Below are 26,821 nucleotides of genomic sequence, written 5' to 3'. Positions count from 1 at the left end.
TTAAAGTTAAATAAATCAAAATAGATGTATATGGAAAAAATAGGAGGAAGAATGAAAATAAAGGAAAATAAAAATAAATTTCTACATTTAAAAAAAAAAAGAAAAAGCATGTCGGACAAAAACGATTACCCCAGCAAAGGAGGATTACACACGGAAAAGGCCCTGCTTGATTCAGTTGAGTTCTATGCACAAACTTGATTTGATGTGTAGGAGGGACAAGATGGGTGAACTTCATTATTCTAGCAGTGGCAAGGTACCCTGGGATACCCTTAAATAACATTATATTTAAATAATGAAAAAGTCACTCCCTTTTCAACTTTGTTAACACTTCTACTGATTTCTTTCAAGAAAACCATCACAGTTTTTTTGGTGCTAATTTGCCTTAATATCTTTCTAAAAATCATTTCTCTTTTTTAATAAAGCAGAAAAGGCCTCAAGCTCAGAGCATGTGGCAGGCAAGAGTATCTACCAAATGATTAGTGACACCATTTTGTCCTCATTGCATCTACTTTTATGCTTTTCTTCTTATGAGGGAAAATTGGTCTCACATTTGCAGAAGATATACCAAGTTTTCAGTTCGAAGATTTTTCAGTTTAAGAAAGCTCATCAATTTAAAGAAAAAGAGAAAGCGGACAACAGTGTATGAGGCACCTAGATGGGAAAGTGATACGGGGATTTGGCAGTAACCATGAAGGTGATCAGTGAAAGCTAGAAACCCAAGAAACACAGATTAAGGATATCCTGAGAGCAAGCTTTCACCAATAATGATTAATATGTATCATTTCTTCCCACTGTTCCTTTTAATGTATGTTTGGGTATACTGGTCCATCAGGGCAGACCCGTAGGACACGCATCCTGCAGGTTATAAATGTTACAGTGGCACTAAGATCTTTCTGATGTGCTCAGGAAGCTGTTGGGTGAGGGAGTCCTAAGTGTGCAAGGCTCCTTATTCATTTGACTTTTACAAAAGGGATTTGCAGTGGGTCTGCAACTCCAAGTACCATCCATTGCTCATTACTTATTTACCTCGCTGCGTTTTCAACCTGATTTGCCAGACCTCACCTGTGCTCAGAGGGCTAGGAAACACTTTTGTGTATGACCTCTAATTTCGAAGCTCAGGGTCATGATTTATTTATGGACTGTCTACAAAGATTATTTCCACTTTCTTCCAGTGCCTACTTTCTTCCTTCCCTTTACTGCTTCTGACACTCGGGAGCAGATTCTCGGACTCTCCAAAATGTGAGCAAGAGTGAGCCTTGGCGTGAAGGTGACATTCATGAGAACACTGGCTGTCCATGCCTTAGAGAGGAGGCAGGAGCCTCTCTGACCCTGGTGCAGATAAACTCTGTGGGGCCTCACAGTTGTGAGGAGGGCCTCCCCACCCCCGTAGAGGCCGCCTCTGCACAATTTAGAAAAAGGTTCTCTGTCTCCCCACCCCGGCCTTATGAAGGTGCGTGGCTGGTCAGGCAAAACACAATCTGGGGTTCTGTCCCCACCTACTCCCTTTTCTGGTTGCCTTTGTGTACAATATATTACTCTACCACTTGTTGAGGCCCCGAATGGAGACATTTGGGTCCTGTTGACCACAACCTTTTCAAGATTTACCTTCCATTCAGAGAACAACATTTTCATCTTGGCCCTCAAACATGGCTTCATCTTATTTCCACCATAAGGTCATCTGATCCTCTCTCATTCAATTTCTTTCCCCTTCTTATTTTCTGGTCAACTTGGTGATTGTAGATTAGAAGAATGGTCCAGAAATAACTTAATCTTCAAGTTTACCTGCCCTTAGAAACCACCCTCGTGAAAGAATAATTGTGTAATATTATAGTTAAAAGCATGGATTCTGGAGCCCAATTGCCTGAGTGGAAGACCCAGTTCACCCCCTCACCAATCACTAGCTCTGAGAGTTTCCACAGACTGTCTAAACGTTCTCTGAGTCTCAGTTTTTTGACGAACCAAAGGAGTAATTAATTCTTAGAGTCACTGTAAAAATGAACTAGCATACTATTTATAAAGTGCTGATTGCAGTGTCTGCCACAAGGAAATCACTCAGAAGATAAATATTAGTATAATTCCATGAGGTAGTGACTTTCTCCCCTAAAGAAGCAAGCTAAGGCTTCCACATCTTGTTTTATGTGGCTCTGTCTATAGCAGGTGGTCAGTGAAAGCTGGGCCCTTACCTGTCTTTCTACAGAATTATTTTGGTTCCAGAAGGGATATGCCAAAGCTTCTGTGTGTCTACTTGTTAGCTCTTATGTTTATGCAGTTTTGTTTGGCACTAATTCTCAGGCAGCTACGCCTTCAGTGGTCCGTTCTGCTTTTCCATCCTGGGCGCAGGGGGCTAAGCCCAGTTTGGGGGGCATTTTACTCTTGCTAAGGCTGGGGCTCTGTTGTTCAGGGCGTATGAGCGGCCGTCCCACTTGGCCGGAGGGATCGTCCCAGTCTACACCTGTTACCTGGTGAACTATTTACAAGGACGCTTTCACTATTAAGGTTTTGGGTTTCAACGATGAATTAATAGGACTTTTTTGTATTATTTTCTCATCCTGAACTCGAGAATCACCGCAGTTAATAAGAGAAACATTGTTTTGGAAAGGAACAGATCTGTGAAGGGGATAGAAGCAAACAAACAAGAAAGAGAGCTATTCTCTAAACATTGTCCTGGGGATCCCCTTCTGAAGAACAAAAATTTTTAAGGTTATTTACTCTCTGTTTATGCAGGTTCTGAGAAACTAAGGCTTTCTGGCATTGCTCAGGGACTGTAATTAACCACTCTTAAATGAATACATCCCTGATAACCCCCAGCCCTGAGCACATTCTGTAGAGTTACTCCTGTGAGAATCAGCTGCCCCACAAATCAATGGGTGCATTTTCGAGTGTCTGCTGGCGTGATTTTCCATGTCTCCAGTTAGAAACCCTCATTTGTCCTCTCCATCCACATTTATAGTGTTTCACCCCTGATGGGCCATCACACGCACCTTTTGCATGGGGATTTTAGCAACCGTGAAGGATAATTGCCTATCTCTGACATGCCTCCTACGCCTGTTCCCCCAAGTGAGCTGTGTATCACACCACGTTGCTTACATTCTAATTCAGCGCCATTCGGCGACAGGCAGAAACTTGGTTTTATTCTTACTGATTCATATTCATTCATATTCATCAGAAAAGACTGATACTTAAAGGAGCTGAAGCCCTTTGTAAAATGGAGAATCTTCCCACCGTGTCAATGAACATTCAGAATGGGAGTGAAAAAATGTTTTTAATTTAGAGCATACCTGTTACTGTTCTCCTCAAACGTCTCATTCACTAGCTCAGAACCCAGGCTGACATTAGATCTCAGATGGCTCATCATCAATCGTCCTGATAAATATTTTCATATCCTACCAACTTAAGTACCCCATCCAATTCTATCAATTCCATAGTGTCTAAGTTTTTGTGGTTGTCTTAAATTATTCAGGAAATAAATGCTGCATCCAGAGGAACAATAATGTCTGCCTGGCATATCTGAGGAAATGATAATTATGGCATCATCTATAATTTAGTTTCCTTAATATCATCCCTAGTCCCAGGGAACAGAGAAAGGCAAATACTCGGTCTGGGGGTTAGGAGGAAGCACTAAGCATGCTATCTGAACAGCTTCTTCCTTGCCGGCTCCCAACACAGGACTAAAGATATAGTGGAAAGCATCTTTTTTAAGAAAAAAAATTATCTAGGGGCACCTAGGTGGTGCAGTCGGTTAAGCGTCTGACTCTTGGTTTCAGCTCAGGTCGTGATCTCAGGGTCATAGGATCCAGCCCCATGTCGGGCTCCATGCTCATCATGGAGTCTGCTTAAGACTCTCCCTGTGCCCTCTTTCTTTCTCTCTCTCTCTCCCTCTCTAAAAATAAATAAATCTTTAAAAAAAATCGACCTATCCCTAAATACCTATATCTATATATCTATCTATAGGCATCGGTGGATACATAGATAATAAATATATGAAGAGAGAGAAAGAGAGAGAATAGCAGTACCCTATTCCCAATAACCATATTCACTAAGTCTCAGCTAGTGCCTAAGGATATGCATTTTTTTTTTTTTTTTAAGATTTTGTTTATTTGACAGAGAGAGACACAGCGAGAGAGGGAACACAAGTAGGGGGGAGTGGGAGAGGGAGAAACAGGCTCTCCACTGAGCAGGGAGCCCGATGTGGGACTCAGTCCCAGGACCCTGGGATCATGACCTGAGCAGACGCTTAACGACTGAGCCACCCAGGTGCCCCAGGATATGCATTTTTAACAAGAATCCCAGAGATGTGGCACCCAGACTCTCAACATTTTGGGGTAGTGGAAATGTTTGAAAGCTGGGGGCAACCCCTGCTGACTGGTTATGGCGGCCAGGAGTGCTGTGGTGGTCAAGATCCTCAGGCAGAAACAGACAGAGTGAGAAAAAGGTAGAAGTAATGACAATAATGATAGTTGAATTAAATGACTCAGTGCTATCAATTCAAATTTTTAGTGTGCTTCTGTGTCTCAAGGTACAGAGGTGAAAAGAAAAGGCAAAAATGCTTTTCTAGGGTACCAAATCAGGGACTTTCTGAGCCTTGTATCTGAAAAACTCCACACTGAGGCAGTGGTTCTAACTGGGGATGGTTTTGCTCTACATCCTGTCTCCACGGGGGACATCTGGCAGTGTCTAGAGACATTTTCATGGTCAGGATTCCAGCCAGGAGTGGGCAGTGCTATTGGCCTCTAGTGGGTGGAGGCTAGGGCTGTTACTGAACTTACTACCATGCACAGGACAGCCCCCACGACAAAGAATGACCAGGTCTAAGAGGTTGAGAAACTCTGTGTAAGGGCCTGAGCTGATGGTCCCCATTCCCAAGGCAATTCCCGTGACCCTCAACCACCCAGTGACTGAAACTTCTCCTGTGAGCCAGCACTTTTCACAGCACAAGGGGGGGAACCTGGCAGAGGGATGACCAGGTACGGGAGCATTCTGGGCCTGGAACTGAGGTTTTGGCCATTGTCTATGGGCTCTGTGGGGTTCTGCTTGTGTTACTTAGCTAAGAGCACCGGACTCCAGGTTCCAGCAGATCCTGGCCTTCAGACAATTTCTCCCCATCCATACTGTGCCCCCTGGCAGGGAGACAAACTCTAAGCCAACCGGGAAGGGATTGTTTCAGTTTATCCATCTCTTTGGATAAAGCACAAAAAGTTTGGGGAAATTCATAACTCAGTAAAGGAGTCCTGCACCAAATTCTCAATTCTAATCCCAGCTCTGCTACTTCTGAGCCCTGTGAAATTAACCACAAACAACTTTTCTATTAAATAGGGACTATTTCACTAGGCTAAACTGTTGGAAAATGGCAGTTCATCAAATACATGTAAACACTACTGAAAGATAAAATTCAGCATTCTATCAACAAATTCAAAAGCTATATGATGAGTACTTACTGGGTCGGGATCTTCTACCAAGCCGGTCTTATTTTAAGAGTCGTCTCAAACTTTACTGGGTGTCAGAATCACCTGGGAGGCTTGTTTAAGTACGAGGGTCCCACCCTCAGTTTCTAATTCAATAGGCTGGGGGTAGTGCTCAGGAATTTGCATTTCTAACAGGTTCCCAGGTGGGGCTGGTGCTGCTGGTCCACGGACCACACTTTCAGCACCACGGGGCTCGAAAACATCCTCTACCTTTTATTTCTACAAGAGCACGGATAATCTCAGGATTGAGTTGGCTCCGGACATCCGCTCAGACTAAAGTAGAGGGTCCCATGCCTGGCCGCTCATCTGCATCACCTCTGGAGCTCCTGGTTGTTTCTAGCAAGGATGCCTGGCTCTCCTACGGTCCCAGTGCTAGCCGAGTCTCAGCAGAGTCAAGTCCAGGCATGTGTGTTCGGCAAAATGGCACGGGGGTTTCTGATCATGAGAAAGAGCAACAGTTGAACACTTTCTTCCTTCCAAATGCTAAGTTCTTCCACGGTATTATTTTATTTGATCTTCCCAATAAACTCATAAGAAAATTCCTGTTGCCAACCCAACTGCACAGAGGTGTCACCTTTAAAGGTAACACCGTGAGTTAGTGGTCAAACTTGGACTTGAAGCCAGGCAGTCTGACTCCAGAGAACAAGCTCTTCTTAACTACAGTGTCTCCAGGCTGACCTCATTTGTATCAGTGAGCCACTTGAGCATGACTCAGGGGGAGAAAGAAAGAAAAAACTGAGACAACCTATACTGTGATAGAAGAGTTCCCAGAATTATCTGTTGGTACCATTCGGGCAAGAATATCTTCACTTTCAACCCGACGAGTGCTACTCTTACTTTATTAAAATGTCATCACATCAGCGACACAAAACACTTTTTTGCACAAAACAAAACCCCAGCAACAAAGGCAGTGAAGTTTGTCTTCAGCAGCACGCTGGATGCTGTCAGGGAGCAGACTGAGAGGTTTGGCAGTGAGGAGTGTGGGCTGGGAGACACGGAAGAAGGATCAGATGACATCCCCTCCAATAGCAGCCGCGTCTCATCAGAACCACAGAGCAGGGAAATGGAAATGCCAACCCTTCAAGGGCCTCTGCAAGCGTATGAATTTTGTGCCAACAGCTAACAAATCGGGCTGTCTGCCTGAGCAGCTGCTACTGCCCTCTTCCTCCTTCCGGCTGGAAATGCAGGGACCCTAACACTTTGCAGGGGCTGCTCCGTGAGGAGCGGAGGTATGAGTGTCAGAGCCGAGAGAGACCCTAGAGATGAGCTAGTCCACCCGTTTCTTTTTCTTTCTTCTTTTTTTACAAAAAGAAACTTGGGTTCAACATAGAAAAGGGACAGAAAGGCTATGATATATTAGGGGCAGAGCTCAGGGCAGAACTCGGGTCTCTTGGCTCGCTGCCCAGGGCTCATCCTACAGCCTCTGTATAAATAAAACTTGACTTTTTTGCCCCTGCCTTCCCCTAATACATTATTTGTTGGGGGTGGGTAGAGGACAACCTCAACTATCAGACAAAAAAATACTCATGATATGTCAGAGAACCAAGGAGGAAAAAGGACTCTTGCTTAGCAAAGAAATAAATACATGTATCCACATTTGTGTCAGCTTTAGAGTAGCGATATTTATCTCTGAAAAAAAAAAAAAAATCCCCTAAGAGACACTTGGAAAAACGCTTGAAAACTTGATAGGTAGAACGCCTTTCGGCTGCCTCCCTCTTGATGCTCACAGGTGTCACCAAGTTAAAATGTTGCCAACAAAGAAATCGTAAGGGGACTTTCTAGAGTGGGAGCTCTTAACCAGGCAGCTTAAAAGTTTCTGAAATTGGACCGCAGGTTTGCCAACAGATACTCCGCTGGTTGATGACCACGCTGGTCGTGAGGGCAGAAAAACGGCGCTGCGACTTGCACACTTGCACCCGGCTCGCGAGAATTGACAGACTAAGCTTCCAGAGGCTGTTAGAAGCATGGCTGTGCTGCGGAGTCGGATGGGGCTTACCGTTCTGTGTGCTGCTTTTGTCTCTGCAGGGCACGTGCACATCACAGACTTCAACGTCGCCGCGATGCTGCCCAGGGAGACGCGGCTCACCACGGCGGCGGGCACCAAGCCTTACATGGGTACGGGCTCCGTGAGCGGCGGTGCTAAGAGCAAGGCTTGGCCATTTTGTTCCCGTAGACATTTATTCCGGGTCCAGTCATCTGGAGGCACTTGCAGCTAGGAATGCCAAGTTCCCCTGTGACTTTACCTGGGGAGCGTCTGAGTTCACGGGTCTGAGGTGAGCCTCAGGAGGCTCCATTTAGCAAGCGCCCAATCTGATCTTGATTCAGGTCGAAGCACGCTTCGAAACACTGTTTAATGAGTTTTCGGGACAGCTTCTACCCACTTCCTAACAAAGAATAGTGGTTGATTGAATAAATATCTGCGAATTGCCTCTGGGGGCGTGGCACGGTATCCGCGGCAGGTGATCCTGTAAGTGAGCAAAATACACAAGGTCTCCGGCTCGTGGAGCTTACCTTCTAGTGAGAGAAGTTTTTAAAAATAGAATCAGGGGCACCTGGGTGGCTCAGTCAGTTGGTTTCAGCTCAGGTCATGATCTCGGGGTCATGAGATCAAGCCCTGCATCGAGCTCTGTGCTCAGCAGTGGAGTCTGCTTGGTCTCTCCCTCTCTGCCCCTCCCACTCACAAGCTCTCTCTCTCTCTCTCTCTCTTTCCTAAATAAATAAATACATACATACATACATACATACATACATACATAAAATCTTCTTAAAAAATAAAAAATAGAATCAAATAGAAGTACAGTAATAAGTCGGATGGTGATAAGTGACATAAGAACTGCTATACCCATCATTTACATAACCCCGCATTACACACATAGGAGTGTAAAGTTCACACAGCGCCTCCCAGATGTCATTTTACTTTTAGTTTTAGCACCATGACAAACCCATGAGTTCTCCTTTTTAAAGACGGGGAACTGGATTTTGCCTGAAGATTCAAAATACACCCCGAGGGTGACTAAAAGGATAAGGTTAGGTGCCAAAACTGTCAATAAGGTCTCACATTTAATTATGTTAACACTCACAAATTACTACAAATTCTTAAATGCTCTTGTTGGAGCATCTCTGTGTAGACGCCATTGTGGCAGAACTAGCCTTGTCTCCCACCCATCCCCAGAAATGTAAAGAGACAACTGCTATCCTTTCCCCAAAGGGATTCAGGAAGAGGGGCTTTTCCGCTCTCCCCACCTAGGACAGGTGAGTCAGATCTCAAGAGAATGATCTGGAAAGTCTGTGGGTAACTGTGAGGTGAGTGACTTGGATTTCCATGCTTGGTCCATGTCTGGTTCCTCACCGTATGTGCTGACTGGTCCTGGTACCCACAGAGCCCGATCTGTCCATGGAGTTAAGTCTTCCTGGGGACCATAACGTTAGGAGACAGACAGCAGTGTTTGAGCGTGTGTCTGGATTAGCCAGAGGGTGGGATCCAGCTTGTGAGGGACCCCGCCAGTAGCCTGGAGGGAGGGCGGTTCCTATTGGCGTGGCTTACTAGAAACACCACCAATTCCAATAGAGCTCAACTATATCAGGATCTTGGAGGTGCCCCCCAAGCACAGGGTGCTTGAAAAGCTCTTCTGGTAATTCTGCCATGCAGCCAGGGTTGAGAAACTCTGCTATAGACGAGGAGTGACGTCAGCTATTAGAAGCAACTAAAGAGAGATCACCCCAGGGCATTTGTGTTAGGATCCCTCTGCCTCCACTCTCCCTCTTCCATGTCCTAAAAGAAATGGTACTTTCTAGGAAAAGGGAGAAGGGATATGACAGCCAGGTTAGCAATCTTCACACCAAGGGGGCTGAATCTAGCCCCGTGGTATGAGAGAGCTCTGGATCAGACTTGAGATTAGTCTTTAAATTCATAGGACTGAATTTTAAAGTTTGTGAAGTAGATGTTTTAATGGGCAAAAAGGATTAAAATGTTTTAAGCAAGAGACTATGAACTATCATTAAGGGAGCCCCCTACCCAACACAAATGGGAAGCTAGACACTGCATAGTTGTTGCAGATGATGGAAGAAAAAAACCTATTTCTGCTTCTACCCTAATTAATTGAGATGCTTAAAGCAGATAATTCACTGGTTAAGCCAGTGGAATTAGGGGGTGGAGTGAATTGTACTGACTAAATATGGTCAGAGTCATTTATGAGCAAAATATTTGAACTTGAAATCAAGGGTAAGAGCAAAGCCACTTTTAATATGTCATTCCCTTCCTCGTATAACTAGAGAGAGGAAAAGAAAACCCCTACATACAGGGCCACTTCACTTCCCAAGAGAAGAAATCCTCTGGGAAAAGAAAATAAGTCTTATTTTAGATGATATTTGAACAACTACTAATTTCCTGGCTTCCTGTTACCAGTGCGGGGAATAAATCTCCTTTGTCACTTCTAAAATAATGGACACATATAATTCAGCCTATTTTCTGCCTAAAACTCACAGTTCTCAGATGATAAAAGGGAATATCTGAGCCCGCTGGTCTGATGAATATATTCTGCAGGTTTCCTGGGTTTCCATATTAAGGGCTATTTTCTTGGAGCCAAATCAGAATGTGCATCTGGGTTTTCTAGGCTTGGTTTCCATGGTGAGAGGAGTAAAGGGAGGCTACCCTTCTTTTCTCTCCCCAGTGATTTTAAATACAATATCTGTATAATTTAATTCTCCTCATATTTGGCATTTCGGGCCCTTTCACAACACGGAGCTAGGAAATTGGAGTGCATTCAAGGTTCTCTCTGCTTTTCCAACTTCACCCTTATAATTAACAATTACCAATATTTATTGAAAGCTTTCTATGGGCCAGACACTGTGTTAAATGTTTAACGTTCATTTATTCATTTATTTTTTTCTCAGCGACTCTATGAAGCAGACTATAATTACCACCATTTTACAATGAGAAGATAAGAAGCTAAGTGATTTGCCCAAGATCACATGGCTAATAACTGAAAAAGCTTAGATTTAAAGTAAGCTCTGACTACAGAAAGTCAAGCTTCTTCCTGAAAGAGAGTTAAAGGAGAAATTTATTAGAAATTATCTGTGGTCTGTAAAAGGTTGTAAATCCATTTAGGTAAGCCAAACTGTTAGAAATGTTTCTTGTTTCAGTATAAATGAGTATCTGTCATCCCTTAACTCTGAATCCAAAGGTTGCCTTTGCCTTTGACTTTTTGGTAAGAGTCTTTCTAAGAGGTGTCCTAGGTAGAAATCTGCTGCTTCTTTTTTAAAAATTATGATCCAAATTTGGTAATATCTAGGTAACAGACATTCACCAGCACCTATACCCATTTTTTAGCACTCCTGTGGGATACGAATTAGCAGTTATAGAAAGAAAAAAATATTCTTTTTTTAAAGATTTTATTTATTTATTTCAGAGAGCACCTGTGCAGTGCACCTGCAGGTGTGTGAGTGGGGGGAGGGGTGGAGGGGGAGGGAGGGGGAGGAACAGTCCCAAGTCGACTCCCCGCTGAGTGCGGAGCCTGACACAGGGCTCGATCTCAGGACCCTGAGAACATGACCTGAGCCGAAACCAAGAGTTGATGCTTAACTGAGGGAGCCACCCAGGTGCCCCAAAAAGAAAAAAATATTCTAAGAAGAAAGAAAAAAAACAAGGATGAAATACTGACGATGATAGGAATATATGACATCTACTAAGATGAGGTGCTGAGCACGTTCGTTACACAGCAGTTTCTCCCGGTTCTGAACCACCTTCCTTTCAGCTCCCTACTCCCTCCCCTCCTTCCTCGCCCTCCCTCCTACCTCTGTGTGAATATAATCCAGATCACTTAGAGCTTAACCAGTGAAAACATTCTTCTCTTCCCAATTAAAAACAAAGCAAATTCACTATGGAAAATGTGTAAAATGCTGATAAGCAAAAAGAAGTTAAATTAATTTCTCTCCTTGTAGATATTTATGGTTTCCTTCCAGACTTTTTTTTTTCCTGTGCACACACACACATTTTTTTTTAAAGTTGGATCATACTGAATTTTTGTAACCTAAATTTTCACTTTATGATATAATAACAATAGACATCATACAATGAGCAGTTATCCTGGCCTGAACACTTTGCTAAGCTTTTAACATTTATTAGGCCATGAAATTCTCAAAGCAACCCTGTGAAAGAAGTTCATAATCACACAGCGAGTAACTGGTGGAGCACAAAGTTAAACCCACATCTGAAAACATCTCGAGCCGTAGCACTCGTGGTGATGATGATGGTGATGATGATGAAGAAACAATGGCCAACGCTGAGCTCTTCCTAAGTGCCAAGCACTGTTCTAAGTGCATGTATGACATCGTTGAAACCAAAACTTCCGTGAGGCCAATACTATTGTTATTCCCACTTGAAATGTACAAATTGAGAAATGAAGCACTTTGCCCCCTGTGGAGGAAGGGATACCGCTGTGAGGGTCAGAGCCCGAACACTCTGCTATGCTGGGCGACCTCTCTCGTCTCCAGGCTCCAGGTGTAACCTGCCTCAGCCAGAATTGCACCTCGTTTCTCTCTGACTTACCAGAGCCTGGGTCTTGGCAAATGATACTCTGCTTCTTTTCCCATGCCCGTGTAGAGAACTATCATTTTTAATGATCGTGTGCTCCAGAATTAGAGGACTGCATCAAATTGAACCAATTCTTTATTGTTGAATGTTAGGTTGTTTCTCATTTTGAAACATAAATAAATTTGTAATGAAACTCCTGTTAGCAGAAATAGGTCCTGCAACTTGTTTATCTTTGTGATGAAGTCCCATTCAAAGAATTCCTGGTCAGTGGATATTTATGTGTTAATGCATTTTCCTCCTGAAGGTTCACATTGATTTCTGCTCATTTATTCTGAAAGTGTCTGAGAATATTCAGTTCCCTGCATTCTCAGCAGGGCTGCACAATGAATATCTTTAATCTTCCTGAAAAGATCATTTAAAATGGTCCCTCGTGATACTAATACTGAAATTCTCTGACTTCTTTTGTAAACTGTGCATATTCTTTGCTCATTTTCTATTAGGGTGTTAATATTTTTATCCTATTTCTTATTGACTATATAAAAAATTCTGGAGCCTTATATATTCAGAATATTATAGTGTATCATATGATTATAGTGAATCATTATAAATATGATTTCCTACCTTTTAGTTTGCTGTTGTTCTTATGACATTTTTATGTAATGAACTATTTTTTTAACATCATCACACCATTAGTCTTTTTTATAGCTTCTACCTTTTTTATTATTTATTTTTTTTAAGATTTATTTACTTATTTGAGAGAGGGAGAGAGAGTGAGCATGCAAGGAGGGGAGGGGCAGAAGGAGAAGGAGAGAGAGTTTCAAGCAGACTCCACACAGAGCGCGGAGCCTGAGGAGGGGTCCAATCCAATGACCCTGAGATCCTACCTTACCTGAGCTGAAACCAAAGTCAATCCCTCAACCAAATGCACCACCCACGCACCCCTATAATTTCTACCTTTGATACTATTCTTTTTTTTTTTTAAAGATTTTATTTATTTATTTGAGAGAGAGAGAATGAGAGACAGAGAGCATGAGAGGGAGGAGGATCAGAGGGAAAAGCAGACTCCCTGCCGAGCAGGGAGCCCGATGTGGGACTCGATCCCGGGACTCCAGGATCATGACCTGAGCCGAAGGCAGTTGCTTAACCAACTGAGCCACCCAGGCGCCCTCTTTGATACTATTCTTAGTAAGACCTTCTTATCTCCAGATTTTGGATATGGTTACCTAATATTTTTAATACTGTTATAGTTTCATTTCTTTCCTTATTCCAGTTACATATAATCTTGACTGAAGATATGTCATAAGGATCTGACTTTATTTTTTGTTAGATCATTAAATAATTGTTCTGAGATGACATATCAAATAAGACCTTTTCTATGTTGATTTACAATATCTTCATCATAAACTAAATATCCTTATATACCAGCATCTACATGCTGTGGGTCTTCAAATCTTATTACAGCTTTATAATATAATTTAGTACATGAGATGCAAGTCTATGTCTTTATTCTTTTTCAGAAAACCTTTATTATTCACAGATTTTTGGGGTAGATGAAATTTAGAATATTTTTTTGTAAATTTCATTAATTATTTCTGTTGCATCACAATTGTGGATTAGGTTTGAGGCCCTTTCTTTATTTCTTGACCAAGAATCTACTATCTAGGGGCATCTGGGTGACTCAGTCAGTTAAGCATCTGACTATTGGTTTCATTTCAGGTCAGGATCTCAGGGTCATGAGATCGAGCCCCACATCAGGCTCCATGCTCAACAAGGATTCTACTTGTCCCTCTCTCTCCCCCTCTGCCCGTCCCCTCGCTCTCGCTCTAAAAATGAATAAAATCTTAAAAAAAAAATCTTCTGTCTAGGTATTGTAAAACCTGAAAAACCAAGTGATGGAAATCCAAATAGCCAATAGACACATTAAAATGTGGTCAAGCTTATTAATAACCAGGAGAATGTCTATTTAAACCACAATGAAAGCTCAATACACACTTACTAGATTGGCAGAATTCAAAAGGCAAATTAACACCAAGCGTAGGTAAGGAAGCTGAGCAAAGCAACTCTGATACCCTGCTGGTCACCATGTTAATTGGTACTACCACTGGGGTAAATAGTTGGGCATTATCCAGAATGTGTGAAGACGCACATCGTATCCCCAACAGCTCCCCTTCCAGGAACATAACCTATAGATGTGTGGACTTTTAGGAGCGTTCATGACAGCATTGTTCACAATACTGTCAAATTGAAAACACCCAGATGTGAGGCATTCTCCTAGCACAATGGCCTGTTCCTCCCTCAGACTTCGCTCTCTCTAAGTGAGATGCCTGTCACCTGTCACCCAGGGTACTGGTAAGGGAAAGTAGAAATAAAGCCCATTTCCATCCAGTCTAGGGGGTACCGTGGGGTCAGGGCCATCATCTCCCAAACTGATGGGGAGCTGTGACTTAAAGATAGGAGGCAGTGATGTGTGGGAGATGAAATTACTGGGGAATGAGGCTCTTATCTTCAGGGTCAGTCCTGGGCATCAGGATGTCAACATTCTACCTCGGATTGGATGGCGTCCGCAGGATTTTACTTGGCACTTGAGTACCCTAGCTAGGTCAAGACCATGTGCAGGCCTCACGTCATGCCAGTTTCTTTTGTCCAGAGCCAGCGCCTTAGTCCCAGAGGCTTGGGTCAACTGTGGATAGCTGTTGACAAGCAAAATTCGCATTCCTATGAATGTTTGCCTCTCCAGAACCGTGACTAGTTTTTGGAGCACTTCCTAGGGGCCAAGCATGGAGCTGAGATTTGCGCATGCATTATCTCATTTAATGTCTCACCTCTCTAAAGATCTTCTTATTTTGACTTTGCTGATGAGGGTTCTCAAGCTTCAGCAGCTGACTTGTTCAAGGTCAGAATAAGTGGTAAAGGCAGGTTCTGACCCCAGACGGCGTGGCTCCAGAGCTAAGAACTGCCACCCTTGCTTGTTGACTTGACTCCTTGTTGTTTATTTAGTCAACACATTTCTGTTGAGTGACCCTAAATGCCAGGTTCAATGTTAGACGCTAGAAGTGTAGTGGTGAGCACACCGCCCTTGCTTTGTGCTTTACCCCTCACGAGCTAGGTATATTCTTGGAAGAGTATGAAGAAGGTGCACAGGGCATCAAAGTGCTTAGAAAATGCATAACTAGGGGTCACCATTGGGGTCAAAACTGACTGTAGTTTTGCCTTCCCTTGGAGTCCTTTCAAATAACTATGTTACAAAGTGTAAGTTTCTCCACCTGATGTGAAAGCTTCTATTTCTCAGAGTGCCCACTCCCTCCTTCTCTCTCCCTCACCACCAATAGTAGGCTGTAAATGCTGTCCTTGGGTCTTCTAGATGACTGAGATGGAGAGCCAATCCAATATACCTTGCACCAAATTCTAAGTGTTGTTTGCAGCAGGAATACACATTTCAGTCCGTTAGCACAAACCTTTCAAATCAAGGCAACAAATAACATCTTCCCAGCCTTCCTGATTTTAGGGTCCGCTGAACATTTGAGGCCTTATGGGATCCAATTTTTAATAGTTACGGGATATAAATAAGAGGAGAATTTGCCCATCAAGGCCCGTGCATGCCTGTGTGTTGGCTGATGAATGAAGCCACTGAGACGAGAAAACTAGCCATTTTTGCCTGTTGCAAGCAATCTAGCAAGCGCTGATAAACACCCACAGCAGTGATTATTCCTTCTATTTACCCTGGCAATGTGCCTTAGGAGGAACACGTTGGGAGCAGAGATTTGTTAATGTCCCAGGCTGTAAAACGGACCTAACTTTTCTGTATTTTCAGCGCCTGAGATGTTCAGCTCCAGAAGAGAAGCAGGCTATTCCTTTGCTGTGGACTGGTGGTCCCTGGGAGTGACGGCGTACGAGCTCTTGAGAGGCCGGGTATGCTGGAATTGCGTTTCTCTTTGGTTACTCTTCCAAGTTTTATTTTTAGAATGAAAGAATGGATTTTTTTTTTTTTTTCTAAAATCAAGCAGTTTGTTTGCAAGGTGAAAGCACTGTGCCATGTGATACTTGGGATTTGGGCACATATTCACTCTCCTACATATGGATCCAAGCATGTGAGTTAACATTAACTGTAGATAAAATTAAATGAATAATATGAGTATTATAAACTCCCAGGGAGGGAAGATCAGGGCACCTCACTAAATATCTTGTGGAAATATATTTGTTTGTTTAAAGAAAAGCACTTTGCAGTCACAGTACAGGATTCTAACTTCAACATAGTTCCTCAATGTGAGTGTGAATTATTAATACAACACCTTCATGCCCTGTCTTGTTGGATTCCTCTCTGTCATTTGGCTCCTGGGTTCTGAGTTTGGGGGGCAAATTAGAGTGGCTTCCTTTTAAAGAAGGCATTTCTTAAACTAAGAAAATGCCTAGGAAGAATTTTGCCCAGAAAATATTTTTCCCCCTCCCATACGGTTTTATCTCTGTGGTAGTTCTCTGTGATATGATGTATTAACATTGTCAGATTTACTTTTTTTCTTTCTATTTTTGGGGTGGGGGGAGGTGAAGAAAGGGTACTAACAGATTATTGAATTTAAATCCATTTTGTAAAGTATTATCCTTGTGAGTTTTTCAAGGTATATCAATTTTTACATAATCTCTTCTATATTATTAGATTATAAATTCATTAAGGTGAAGCATGTGCCTTATACAGTTCAGTATCATCCCCAGTATTTAACTTTAAATAGAAACATACCAAGTGTGTATTGAATGAATTGGGGGACAAGGCACTATATCAATTCTGCCACATTCTAGCAAAGAATCACCAAGTGGGCTGTAGGTAATTAGGTTTCAAAACCTAGCTAATCACATTTAATTACAACTATCAACACAACGAGATCACAGAGGACGGGCGCTAAACCATGATCTCCTCCACATTTACAAATTCTCATTTATAGACCAATATATGCCTCAAAGACAAACATGCTTGACATCTCTGTGGTTTCTGAACTTCACTGCAATCTTGATGAATGGTCCCCTTAGCTATTAACCTGCTTTGTCTGCATTGTAAAGGCAAGGTCCGTCTTTTCTAGCCTTGGGTTATCCTTAAGTGTCAGCTTCCAATAGGTACACGCATAGTTTTGCACTAATTATATATCCTTGGCTGCAACTCTTTTGCTCTTGTACTCCTGAAATAAGACCATAAGCACAACAGCTCATTTTCTCCCGTCTAATGTTTTACTTTTTCCACCTTATTCATTCTTTATATTCTTGCTCTTATTTTATATGCTGGGTAAGAATTGTTTGATATACCCTGTCACTGCACTCTGTAATTTCTTTATAGCATGCATTCTGTTGATTTAGGGGTGTGTGTATGTGTGTGTGCAGAGTCTATATAAATAGTTATGGTTTCTGACAGTCTCCACCAGTGTAGAAATCATGTCTCTCTTATTCTTGTATCCCTAGTATCCAACAGAGGTGCTGGGACATCATGGGCATTCAGTGAATATTTGGCAAATGAATAAATATGCAGTTCTCGTAGTTGATGAATTAACATGGATTTAAAGTTTGAGAACGAGAAAGATAAGTTATTGTATAAGACAAAGGCAATTTGACTATTTTTAATAAGTTGACAGATCATGAGGATTTTTTAAAAAATATTAAGTTCAGTCACATGGCCTTCTAAAGTAAAAGGAAAAAAGTACACTTAAATTAGTTGTCTGTGGCATTTATCAGTTAATTTATTCATTTATCAAATCCTTTTATGTTTTTAGTGAGGAACAGTAAGTTTAGAAGCAGCAATGAAATGAAGAAGGAAATTAGAAGAAAGAAAAAAGTGTATGCCCGTACATATATAACCCTGGAAGCTGAAGCTGCCAAACCTGCCCCAGCTCTTAAGGGTGTAAGCATGGAGTGAATCCCATGCAGTGACCCACGGTGCCTTTGGCTAGTAAACACTCCATAAGCATTGATCATGGTGAGAAGGTACCCAGCACTTCCTTTCTGAGACTAAGTTACACAGGTTATCTCCGCTCTATTGTTACTGAGACAGATGAATTATCTACAGTCCTTTATTCAGTCTTGTGGGAAGAAAATATGCAGGAAATGTGTATGTTTAGACCTTGCATAAAAAAAATAAAGTTTGGCCAGTCTCCTTTTTAGGGAGTCAACGCCTAGCACTTGGTGGTTCCCCAACTAACTTGACATTAACATACCATGTGTAGAGTTAAGCCTTTCTTCACGTCACCTTTATTGATGACTCATCTTGCTGTTCACTGTTCACATTTATATCCACCCTTCCTAGCCTGTGTTCAAGAATAATACAAATCTCTCTCCTGCATTGTGTGTAATATGTGTTAGCTGCTCTTTGGAGAACTTTACATGTATTATGTCATTTAATTTTTCCAACAATCTCATGTGGTGGTTTATTTTACAGATAAAGGACAGATGAAGGAACAAACACCAATCGAGTGCCTCAATAACACTCAAATCCTTTTTTGCCTCAAGATCCTAATCACATTACCTTTGCTTCCCCCAGGCTTTTCTTGAAATTCCATTAGTTAACAGTGTAATATTAGTTTCAGGTATAGAATTCAGTGATTCATCATTTACATGCAACACCCAGGACTCATCATGACAAGTGTCCTCCTTAATGCCCATCACCCATTTAGCCTGTCCCCCTGCCCACCTCTCCTCTGGTAACCATCACTTTGTTCTCTATAGTTAAGAACTTGTCTCTCAGTTTGCCTCTTCCCCCCACACCCTCATGTTCGTTTGTTTTGCTTCTTAAATTCCACACATGAGTGAAATCATATGGTATTTGTCTATCTCTGACTTATTTTGCTTAGCATAATACTCTTCTAGCTCCATCCACATCTTTGCAAATGGCAAGATTTCATTCCTTTTTGATGGCTGAGTAATATTCGTATATATATGTGTGTGTGTATATATATATGAAGTGATATATATATATCACTTCTTCTTTATCCATTCATCAGTCAGTGGACACTTGGGCAGTTTCCATAATTTGGCTATGTTGATAATGCTGCTATAAACATCAGGGTGCATGTATCCATTTGAATTAGTATTTTTGTATCCTTTGGGTAAATACCCAGTAATGCAATTGCAGGATTGTAGGTAATTCTATTTTTAGCTTTTTGGGGAACTTCCATAGTATTTTCCAGAGTGGCTGTACCAGTTTGCATTCCCACCAACAGTATAAGAGGGTTCCCCTTCTCTACATCCTCGCCAATACCTGTTGTTTCCTGTGTTGTTAATTTTAGCCATTCTGACAGGTGTGAGGTGATATCTCATTGTGGTTTTGATTTGTATTTCCCTGATGATGAGTGATGGTGAGCATATTTTTCTGTGTCTATTAGCCATCTATAATTACATTACCTTTTAATACTGATTTACAACAGGAAGAATATTAAATTCTTCCATCTCTCCCAATTTATTCCATCAGTCCACAGTCATTTATTAAGTTCTTGAAAGGGCCAGGCACTTGATGAATGTACATATCCATATTAACTGTCCCATTGTTGCTTAATCTAATATGGAAATTGTGTTCATTCGACAAACATGTAACGAGCACCTAGTAGGTGCTAGGTCCAGTGGACACAAATATGAGTAGGGGATGATCTCTGGCCCTAAGTAGCTCACAGTTCACACAAAAGATAAAAACCCCTAAATCTAGTTTATGAAATAGAGAAATTAATATAGGTAAAGGCTGCTCTCTAGTGGACAGCTGTGAAAAATATAACAGAACCACTGTTTTCTTTTCCCCAAAGTTAAAACTATAAAAGAACTTGGTTCTCTCAGAGGTAAAAATACTATGCCTCATCATAAAGTTCTCCACCCCACTCCACAGAACTAGCAACTCATAGCATTTTGGACTGGAGTTAAAGTTTTCTGGGTAACATTCTATCCTGAACTTATTACCGATTCAAAAAGCACAAAGAGGTGGAGTAAAACTCTGGATCTCTTTATAATCAACATTTAAGTAACAATTTTTTTTTAAAGTTTCATTTACTGAGCACTTGTCCCATGTTCTATGTAAATACGGACGTAAGCTGCCTTACAAAACAGTCCCAGATTGGTATCTCAGAGGTGGATTTAGTGTACAGAATGTTTCATTTGGCCCAATGGACTTACTAAGTTTTTAAAAATTCTGAGATTTCACAGGAAACTAGAGATTTCTGGTGTCTTTTTTTTTTTTTTTTAAATAAAAGATCTGGCAACAGTAGACCACATTTGCATATGAAAACAACAATCAGCTGGAAGGGATCAGAAAATGATACTGAGATTTTACTGGTTGAAAATTCAGCTTGGGAACATGGGCAAAGGAAAATTTTTTCTTTACCCTGTAAAAATGAAGACTCTTCCTTTTTCTCGCCCTCAAGAGACCATTCCATATTCGCTCCAGCACCTCCAGCAAGGAAATTGCACACATGTTTGAGACAGCTATTGTGACTTACCCCTCTGCCTGGTCACAGGAAATGGTGTCACTACTTAAGAAGGTAAGAAGGAGGACTGCATGACAAAAGGAAGTGGTAAAAAGAAGCATGCCCTCTGGTTTGGGGTGAGAAGTTAGTTTATAATATTGGCGGCAGCCACGATAATACACATTTCTAGAGTGGGCTTTGCACCTAACAGCTTGCAAACACGTGGCTCCATTAAGGCAACACATGTGTCCTCTTGTTGAGCCATGTCAAACTCAGTGTGTCCAAAATGGACTTCCTGATCGCTATTTCCTGGACTTGCTGTAATGTTCCCTTTCTCAGTGAGTGGCCCCTCCATTCATCCAGTTATGGAAGCCAGAAACCAGAAGTCACTCATCATCCCCATATCCAATTCATGGCCAAGTAACCTGATTTTGTAAATATCTCTTGACTCTGTCACTTCTCTTTATCTCTACTGTCATCTCCCCAGTCCTATTACCATCAGGTCTTCCCTTATAACTGGTTTGTCCTGGACATTTTTACACACTCCATTCAGTTCTCCCCTCTGCCCCATACTGATCTGTTCAAAGCAAAATTTATTGTCTTCTCATCGTTCTCAGAATAAAGATCAAAATAATCTGTATGGTATAAAGGTTCTGACTACCACTCAAGCTTTATTTTGGACTTTTGTTCCCCTTTTGACTACACATAGACTTTTTTCTCTTCTCCTTTTCTTCTCCTTCCTCACCATCATTTATTATCTCTTACCACAGGGCCTTTGCACACACTCTGCTTGGAACAGTGCCCCCATCCCCAGCTCCTCCAGCTCCCTCCTTTAGATCAACACTACTCAATAGGATTCACTTACTGGTTCAAGTCCATGCATTGTTCCCTACAGGTCCATGAGAAGTATAGAAATTGAGAGAAGCATTTAGAAACTGTTATAGCAATGTGATACTGCTGATGCCTCTAAGTACATGGTCAGTGGACTCATCTTACTGAACAGGGTATTAACTCAAATCACAAGTTGTACATGGTACATACTGATCTCACTGGGTAGGAAATTAAACAGAAAAAAATTGGCCCTTCTACATAGATAGTTTGAGAAGCACAGCTTTAGATCTCAGCTTAAATATCACTTCCTCGGGAAGCTTTCTTCTGTTGTAAGCTCACATAACACTATCTTTCCTTCATACTATTTTTTTTTTAATTTGCACTTATGCATTATATGTGTGTGATTCTTGGGCTAATGATTACTGTCTTCTAAGGCCTATGAGGAGGGACCACATCAGGCTTCTTCACCATGCTACCTTGGCACCTAGCACAGAGCCTGACAGGTGGTAAAATCTGGTATTTGAATAAACGAGGTCCATAGTGTCCATCAGATTTTCAGGGTGCCCATGTTCATGGAAAAGATTAATGGCAACTGTAGCAGCAGCTCAGTAGTATGCACTGAATGATTATATGTAGGTAAGAATGAGGAGCCCCACAGGATGCACTTGGTTTTCTTTGAAGAGGGAAAATCGCACAGGTTGTGGTTGGTGAAGGACAAGAGCTTTGAGGGCCTAGGGTTCACACCTGTGCCTCCTGCCTTTGGGGTCAAGTTCCCTGTTTTGGAATAGGGATATTGATAATGTCAAAGATGAAGAAGGGAGGGGTCATTTTCCATAAGCAAATTGTCCTCAATTTCAAGATAGCCCTCCTCACCCCAAAATTACACTCCGATGATCCATGGCTATAGTCTCCAGGAGTGTTCTCAAGCAGAACTGACATTTCCCATTTGACCAACAGGACTGATGTGATATTGACTGTGGAGCAGTTACAGGGGGCAGGGGGGGGAATCTTTAATCACACTTAGCAAAACCCCAAACTGTAACAGTAATCTTGGTTACATCTTATCTGTGTCACATCCAATATATTTTGATTAATTGTATGAACAGCTAAAACTTTTAGTAGGAAATTAATTTCATTTGTAAAAACGCATGAGCATTCACCACCTAATAAGGACAGACCTTCTCTTAGGTACTTTATATACATGGCCTCATTTATTCCTAGCTACAACCATACGAAATAGGCTATTATCCCCTTTTTATAGAGGGCAAACTAAGGTTTAGAGGACAAACTTGCCCATAGTTAATAAAGTAAGGGAGTCGGGAATCAAAGGTATGTTTGACTCAATAGGACAATCTATTTTCACTCACCACACTGCAAAAACCTACTTACAGCTCATCCTATCCGTGCATTATCACATTATTTATGTATGTATTATCTTTATTATTTGATAGGATTAGGGAAGGGGAACTCTACCTTGTTTTCTTTAGACCCACACCTGAAAACTTTTAGAGGGAATTTGTTTGATTTTTTTTGCCCCACTTTGACCTTCATTATGATCTTGATGTTTGTATTCCATTGGCAGCTACTTGAGCCTAATCCAGACCAACGATTTTCTCACTTGTCTGATGTTCAGAACTTCCCATATATGAATGACATGAACTGGGATGCGGTTTTGCAGAAGAGGCTCATTCCAGGCTTTATTCCTAACGTGAGTCAATCCTAAAAAACCCATAGTAACTCTCATTCAGTTACAAACACGGTCTCATTAGATAACCCCACCAGTGTTGTAAGACAGCCCAACCCCTGTCTCACAGATGGGACAATGGAGGCACACACCGGGTAAATGGGCCACCAAAGGTCACGTGGCTAGCAAGTGGCCAAGTGGGATTTTCGTCCAGGTCTATCAGCATCTGGAGTTCTAGCTCCTAATCACTTTTTGTGGTATGCTTCTACTGGAAGGAAGCCCTAGTCCTCCAAATAGTCATTCCCCGGAATCTGCTCATTGAGGAACAGTGTTTTCTCAGATTTCAAAGATGTAGAAACCTGTTTCCAAGAGTTCTGTGAGTCACAGCATTGAAAATATTGGGGTTTTTTTTTTTACCACTCACCCCTCTTCCTTTAGTGGTTCACTGCCACAGAGCTACATTCATAAGGACTAAACAGCCAAAGGGAAATCATTCCCGCTGGGTGAATACCTGGCTAGGGGACATCTGTGGCCTCCTGCAGACCGCTGGTAAAAGCTGGAGTCCAGAAGCTTCGGCCAAGGGACCCAAGGGAGGCCTCTAGCTTCCCTCTGCCAGTCTGAGTCTACACATTCAGTATCAGATAGACGGGCAGAATAATGAACTCCTAAAGGGTACAATTGAGTCAGTTCATAGTTTTCTGTGGTTCAGCCCAAGGAAGGCGCATTCCGAGGGCTTGTGGGGTGTGATCCGTCCTGTGCAAACAGAGGGAGCCGCACTGGTGGGTGGGTTGGGTGAAAGAGCACAGTAGGAGACATGAGTAGGCAGTGTGGTGGAATTCTGTTGGGGAGTTGCTCTCTTATGGATCAACAAGAAGGTAGGTGTAGGTCTTACCTTGCCGTGTTGCAGAGTCCTGTAGGGGCAGCATGTACCTTGGCTGATGGATGCATGACACTGTGGAGATCCACACACACCTCCTGTTGCGTCCACTCTTCCTCCTATGCACACACCACAGCCATTAGCCATCCACCCTGCCTCAGGAGAGGCTCTATGTATGAGTCTCTGACTTTACCATCCATCCGAATCATCTGGGAAGCTTGTTAAAAATGTAGTTTCCTCAGCCTCTGTTCAGAATCACTGACTCTGGAGGTCTGGCCGGGGAACTGGGCAGCTGGGCCAACAACTCAGGTGATTGGGATCTACATATATAATCGTCACAACACACTTTGAGAAACATAATTCACAAGTTCAAACTTTAGAAGAACAACTGGAGTTTGATTTCCTTTCTCACTCACTGAGGGCTCGTGGGGAGTTTAGAAAACAAACAAAATATAAAATCGAGAGTATGAAAAACAATGCCGGCCATAAATTATCTAAAACAGAGTAGGAATCGCAGCTGCTTATTCTTGAACAGCTCTGTCAAAACTAGGTGCTATTCCTGGTATTAGGTCTGGCGTATTTGTAGAATGATCCAGAATCAAAGGACTGAGCCAACTGGTCTTTCTTGCAGAAAGGCAGGCTGAATTGCGACCCCACCTTCGAACTCGAAGAAATGATTCTGGAGTCCAAACCTCTTCACAAGAAAAAGAAACGTCTGGCAAAGAAGGAGAAAGAGAGGAGGAAATGTGATTCCTCCCAGGTAAGCAGGTGCCCACCAGACCCAGGGTCACGGGACTCTTCCTGACGCCCTTGGTTCGAGAGCTTCTGGTGGGAGGGCTGCTTAGCAACCCACGTTGCTGTTTTGTGAAGGCACAGAGTCACTGAACACCCAGGCTTCTGAAATGGCAGGCCTGGGCAGCGCTGGGGTTCCTAGCAGAGCAGGAACATTTCACGGGGGACTCTGGCTCTGCCATGAACTTCATTCAGTTATTGCCCTCTTCAAGCTCTCATTTCAAATCTTACAATTTCCTGGAAGACACTCCAATTGGTAGCTCTGCAAACAAATAAATATTCTCAATGTCCTTCATGTCTCTAGTCCTCCAGGGACACTATATACTTTCACAGTCAATTTATCCAAGTCCACATGCTGTTGTTCATAGAACGGGCTTCGGGCCTGCTGCCCATCCTCAAGTATTTTCTACAGCCTTCCAAGGGAGGCTTTGCCGTGGCACAAACCCATCGTGCCTATTGCTTCTCACTTCAACCACCTTTCTCCTAATGATCTGTTCTTGGCATCGTAACCAGCTGGCTTCTCCAGGCTTGCTCCCTGCTGTGCACCTATAGAACTTGCCCGTGCAGGCTCTTCCACAGACAGCCCCCAAATGTAGCCAAGCCTGAGAGATCCTCCTTATTATAAGTATTCTAAAGTTTCAATGATGACAGCAGTTTGTGAATAACTTTTCACCGTGCCTACCACGCTCTACCTGGTCCATCTCCCTTCCCCAGCCGCCCTTGTACTTGATCATTCTTGCCCTCGCTCAAGACCCTCCAACTACACGACCTTATATGTATCTGACCCTCACTAACTACAGGCTTCGTCCTTCCCTAGGACCTTCGCTCTTCCCTTTTCCTTCAATATTCTACTCTCAGATCTTGACATAGGGGGTTTCCTATTGTCCTTTATACCCTAAACGCCATTTGCCGAACACAAGGTCTCAGCTACCGCACTCTTTCTCAGCCCCAATTTTTAATTCCTTTGTGACATTAATATAATTTACAAATATTATGTGTTTATTTGTGTTTCTTTTTCTATCCCACTAAAATGAAGGCTCCTTGTGGGGGAAGCCCAGGTCGTACCCACCAGTGTCTTCATGGTACCCCAATAGTGCCTTCATACAGTATAGGCTCAATAAACAAGAGGTTCAGTATACTGGAAGGAAAGGAAATTTTGCAACTGGACAGTGAAAATTGGGCATCGCTCTTCTTAGAGTTACAAGGTCATGTTGCCCCACTGGACATCTTCCTGGGGTCCCTCTTGTCCTAGTTCTTCCCCAACGCCCAGCCCCAGGAAGCCTCCCTCCTGATGTGAAAGGTGACAAGCCACTTACCCACAGGACAGACCCTAGCATTTTCGAAGACCACCCAAATGAGGGACGCTGCTTCCCCTTTCTTCTGGGCCTCATATCGACGTCAGAATCCTTTACCAAGAAGTGGCTTTGCCCATGATAAAAACAGGCCCTTCCATCTCTACTCAGGGAAGTGTACAACTGCTTGATCTTTTCTTTTGTTTTTAAAATTTTATTGAGGTAAAATACATGTAACATGAAATTTCCCATTTTAACCATTTTTAAGTGTACAATTCAGTGGCATGAAGTACGTTCATGTTGCTGTACAGCCACCACCACTCTTTAGTTCCAAAATTTTTTGTTACCCCAAACCCCATTTGTCTTTTCCTTAATTTCTTTCAGCAATGTTCTGCAGCTTTTGCGAGTACAAATTTTTCGCCTCCTTCGTTAAACTTACTCTTAAGTATTTTATTCTTTTGGATACTATGGAAATGGAATCGTTAATTTCCTTCTTGGATTGTTAATTCCTGGTGTATAGAAACACAACCAATTTTTCTTTGTTGATTCTGTATGCTGCAACTTTGCTGAGCTCATTTCTTAGCCCTACAGCTTCCTTGTGGATTCCGTGGGATTTTCTATCTATGAGACCATGTCATCTGCAAATAAGGATAGTTTTACTCTTCTTTACAGTTTGGACGCCTTTAATTCTTTTCTTTCCCTGATTGCTCTGGCTAGAAATTCCAGTAGATTGTTGAATAGCAATGGCAAAAGCAGGCATCTTTGCCTTTTTTTTTTTTTTTTTTTTTGCTCTTAGGGGTAAGTACCTTTTACCATTGAGTATTGTGTTAGCTGTGTTTTTTTGTAAAAGCCCTTTATCTTGTTGAAGAAGTATTCTTCTATTCCTAGGTTTTTTTAGTGTTTTCATCATGAAGGGTCTTGAATTTTGTCA

The 26,821-nt window shown here is 42.2% G+C and overlaps 1 protein-coding gene across 2 annotated transcripts in view; it reads left to right on the top strand.

Annotated features, from left to right (window-relative positions):
- The window catches only part of STK32A (serine/threonine kinase 32A), a 125,666-nt gene that overhangs the window by 84,447 nt on the left and 14,398 nt on the right, over positions 1 to 26,821 (top strand). For both annotated transcript variants that reach the window (XM_036065734.2, XM_036065732.2), the window contains exons 7-11: positions 7,488 to 7,577; positions 15,806 to 15,903; positions 20,373 to 20,489; positions 22,828 to 22,953; positions 24,438 to 24,566. In XM_036065734.2, the coding sequence (XP_035921627.1) occupies positions 7,488 to 7,577; positions 15,806 to 15,903; positions 20,373 to 20,489; positions 22,828 to 22,953; positions 24,438 to 24,566 (560 nt within the window). The remainder of the gene's footprint in view (positions 1 to 7,487; positions 7,578 to 15,805; positions 15,904 to 20,372; positions 20,490 to 22,827; positions 22,954 to 24,437; positions 24,567 to 26,821) is intronic.

This window comes from Halichoerus grypus, chromosome 2, assembly GCF_964656455.1.
Source record: "Halichoerus grypus chromosome 2, mHalGry1.hap1.1, whole genome shotgun sequence".
Classification (NCBI taxonomy): Eukaryota; Metazoa; Chordata; class Mammalia; order Carnivora; family Phocidae; genus Halichoerus; species Halichoerus grypus.
The sequence above is the reverse complement of the archived record's forward strand: the minus strand, read 5'-3'. Positions and strand labels throughout refer to the sequence as shown.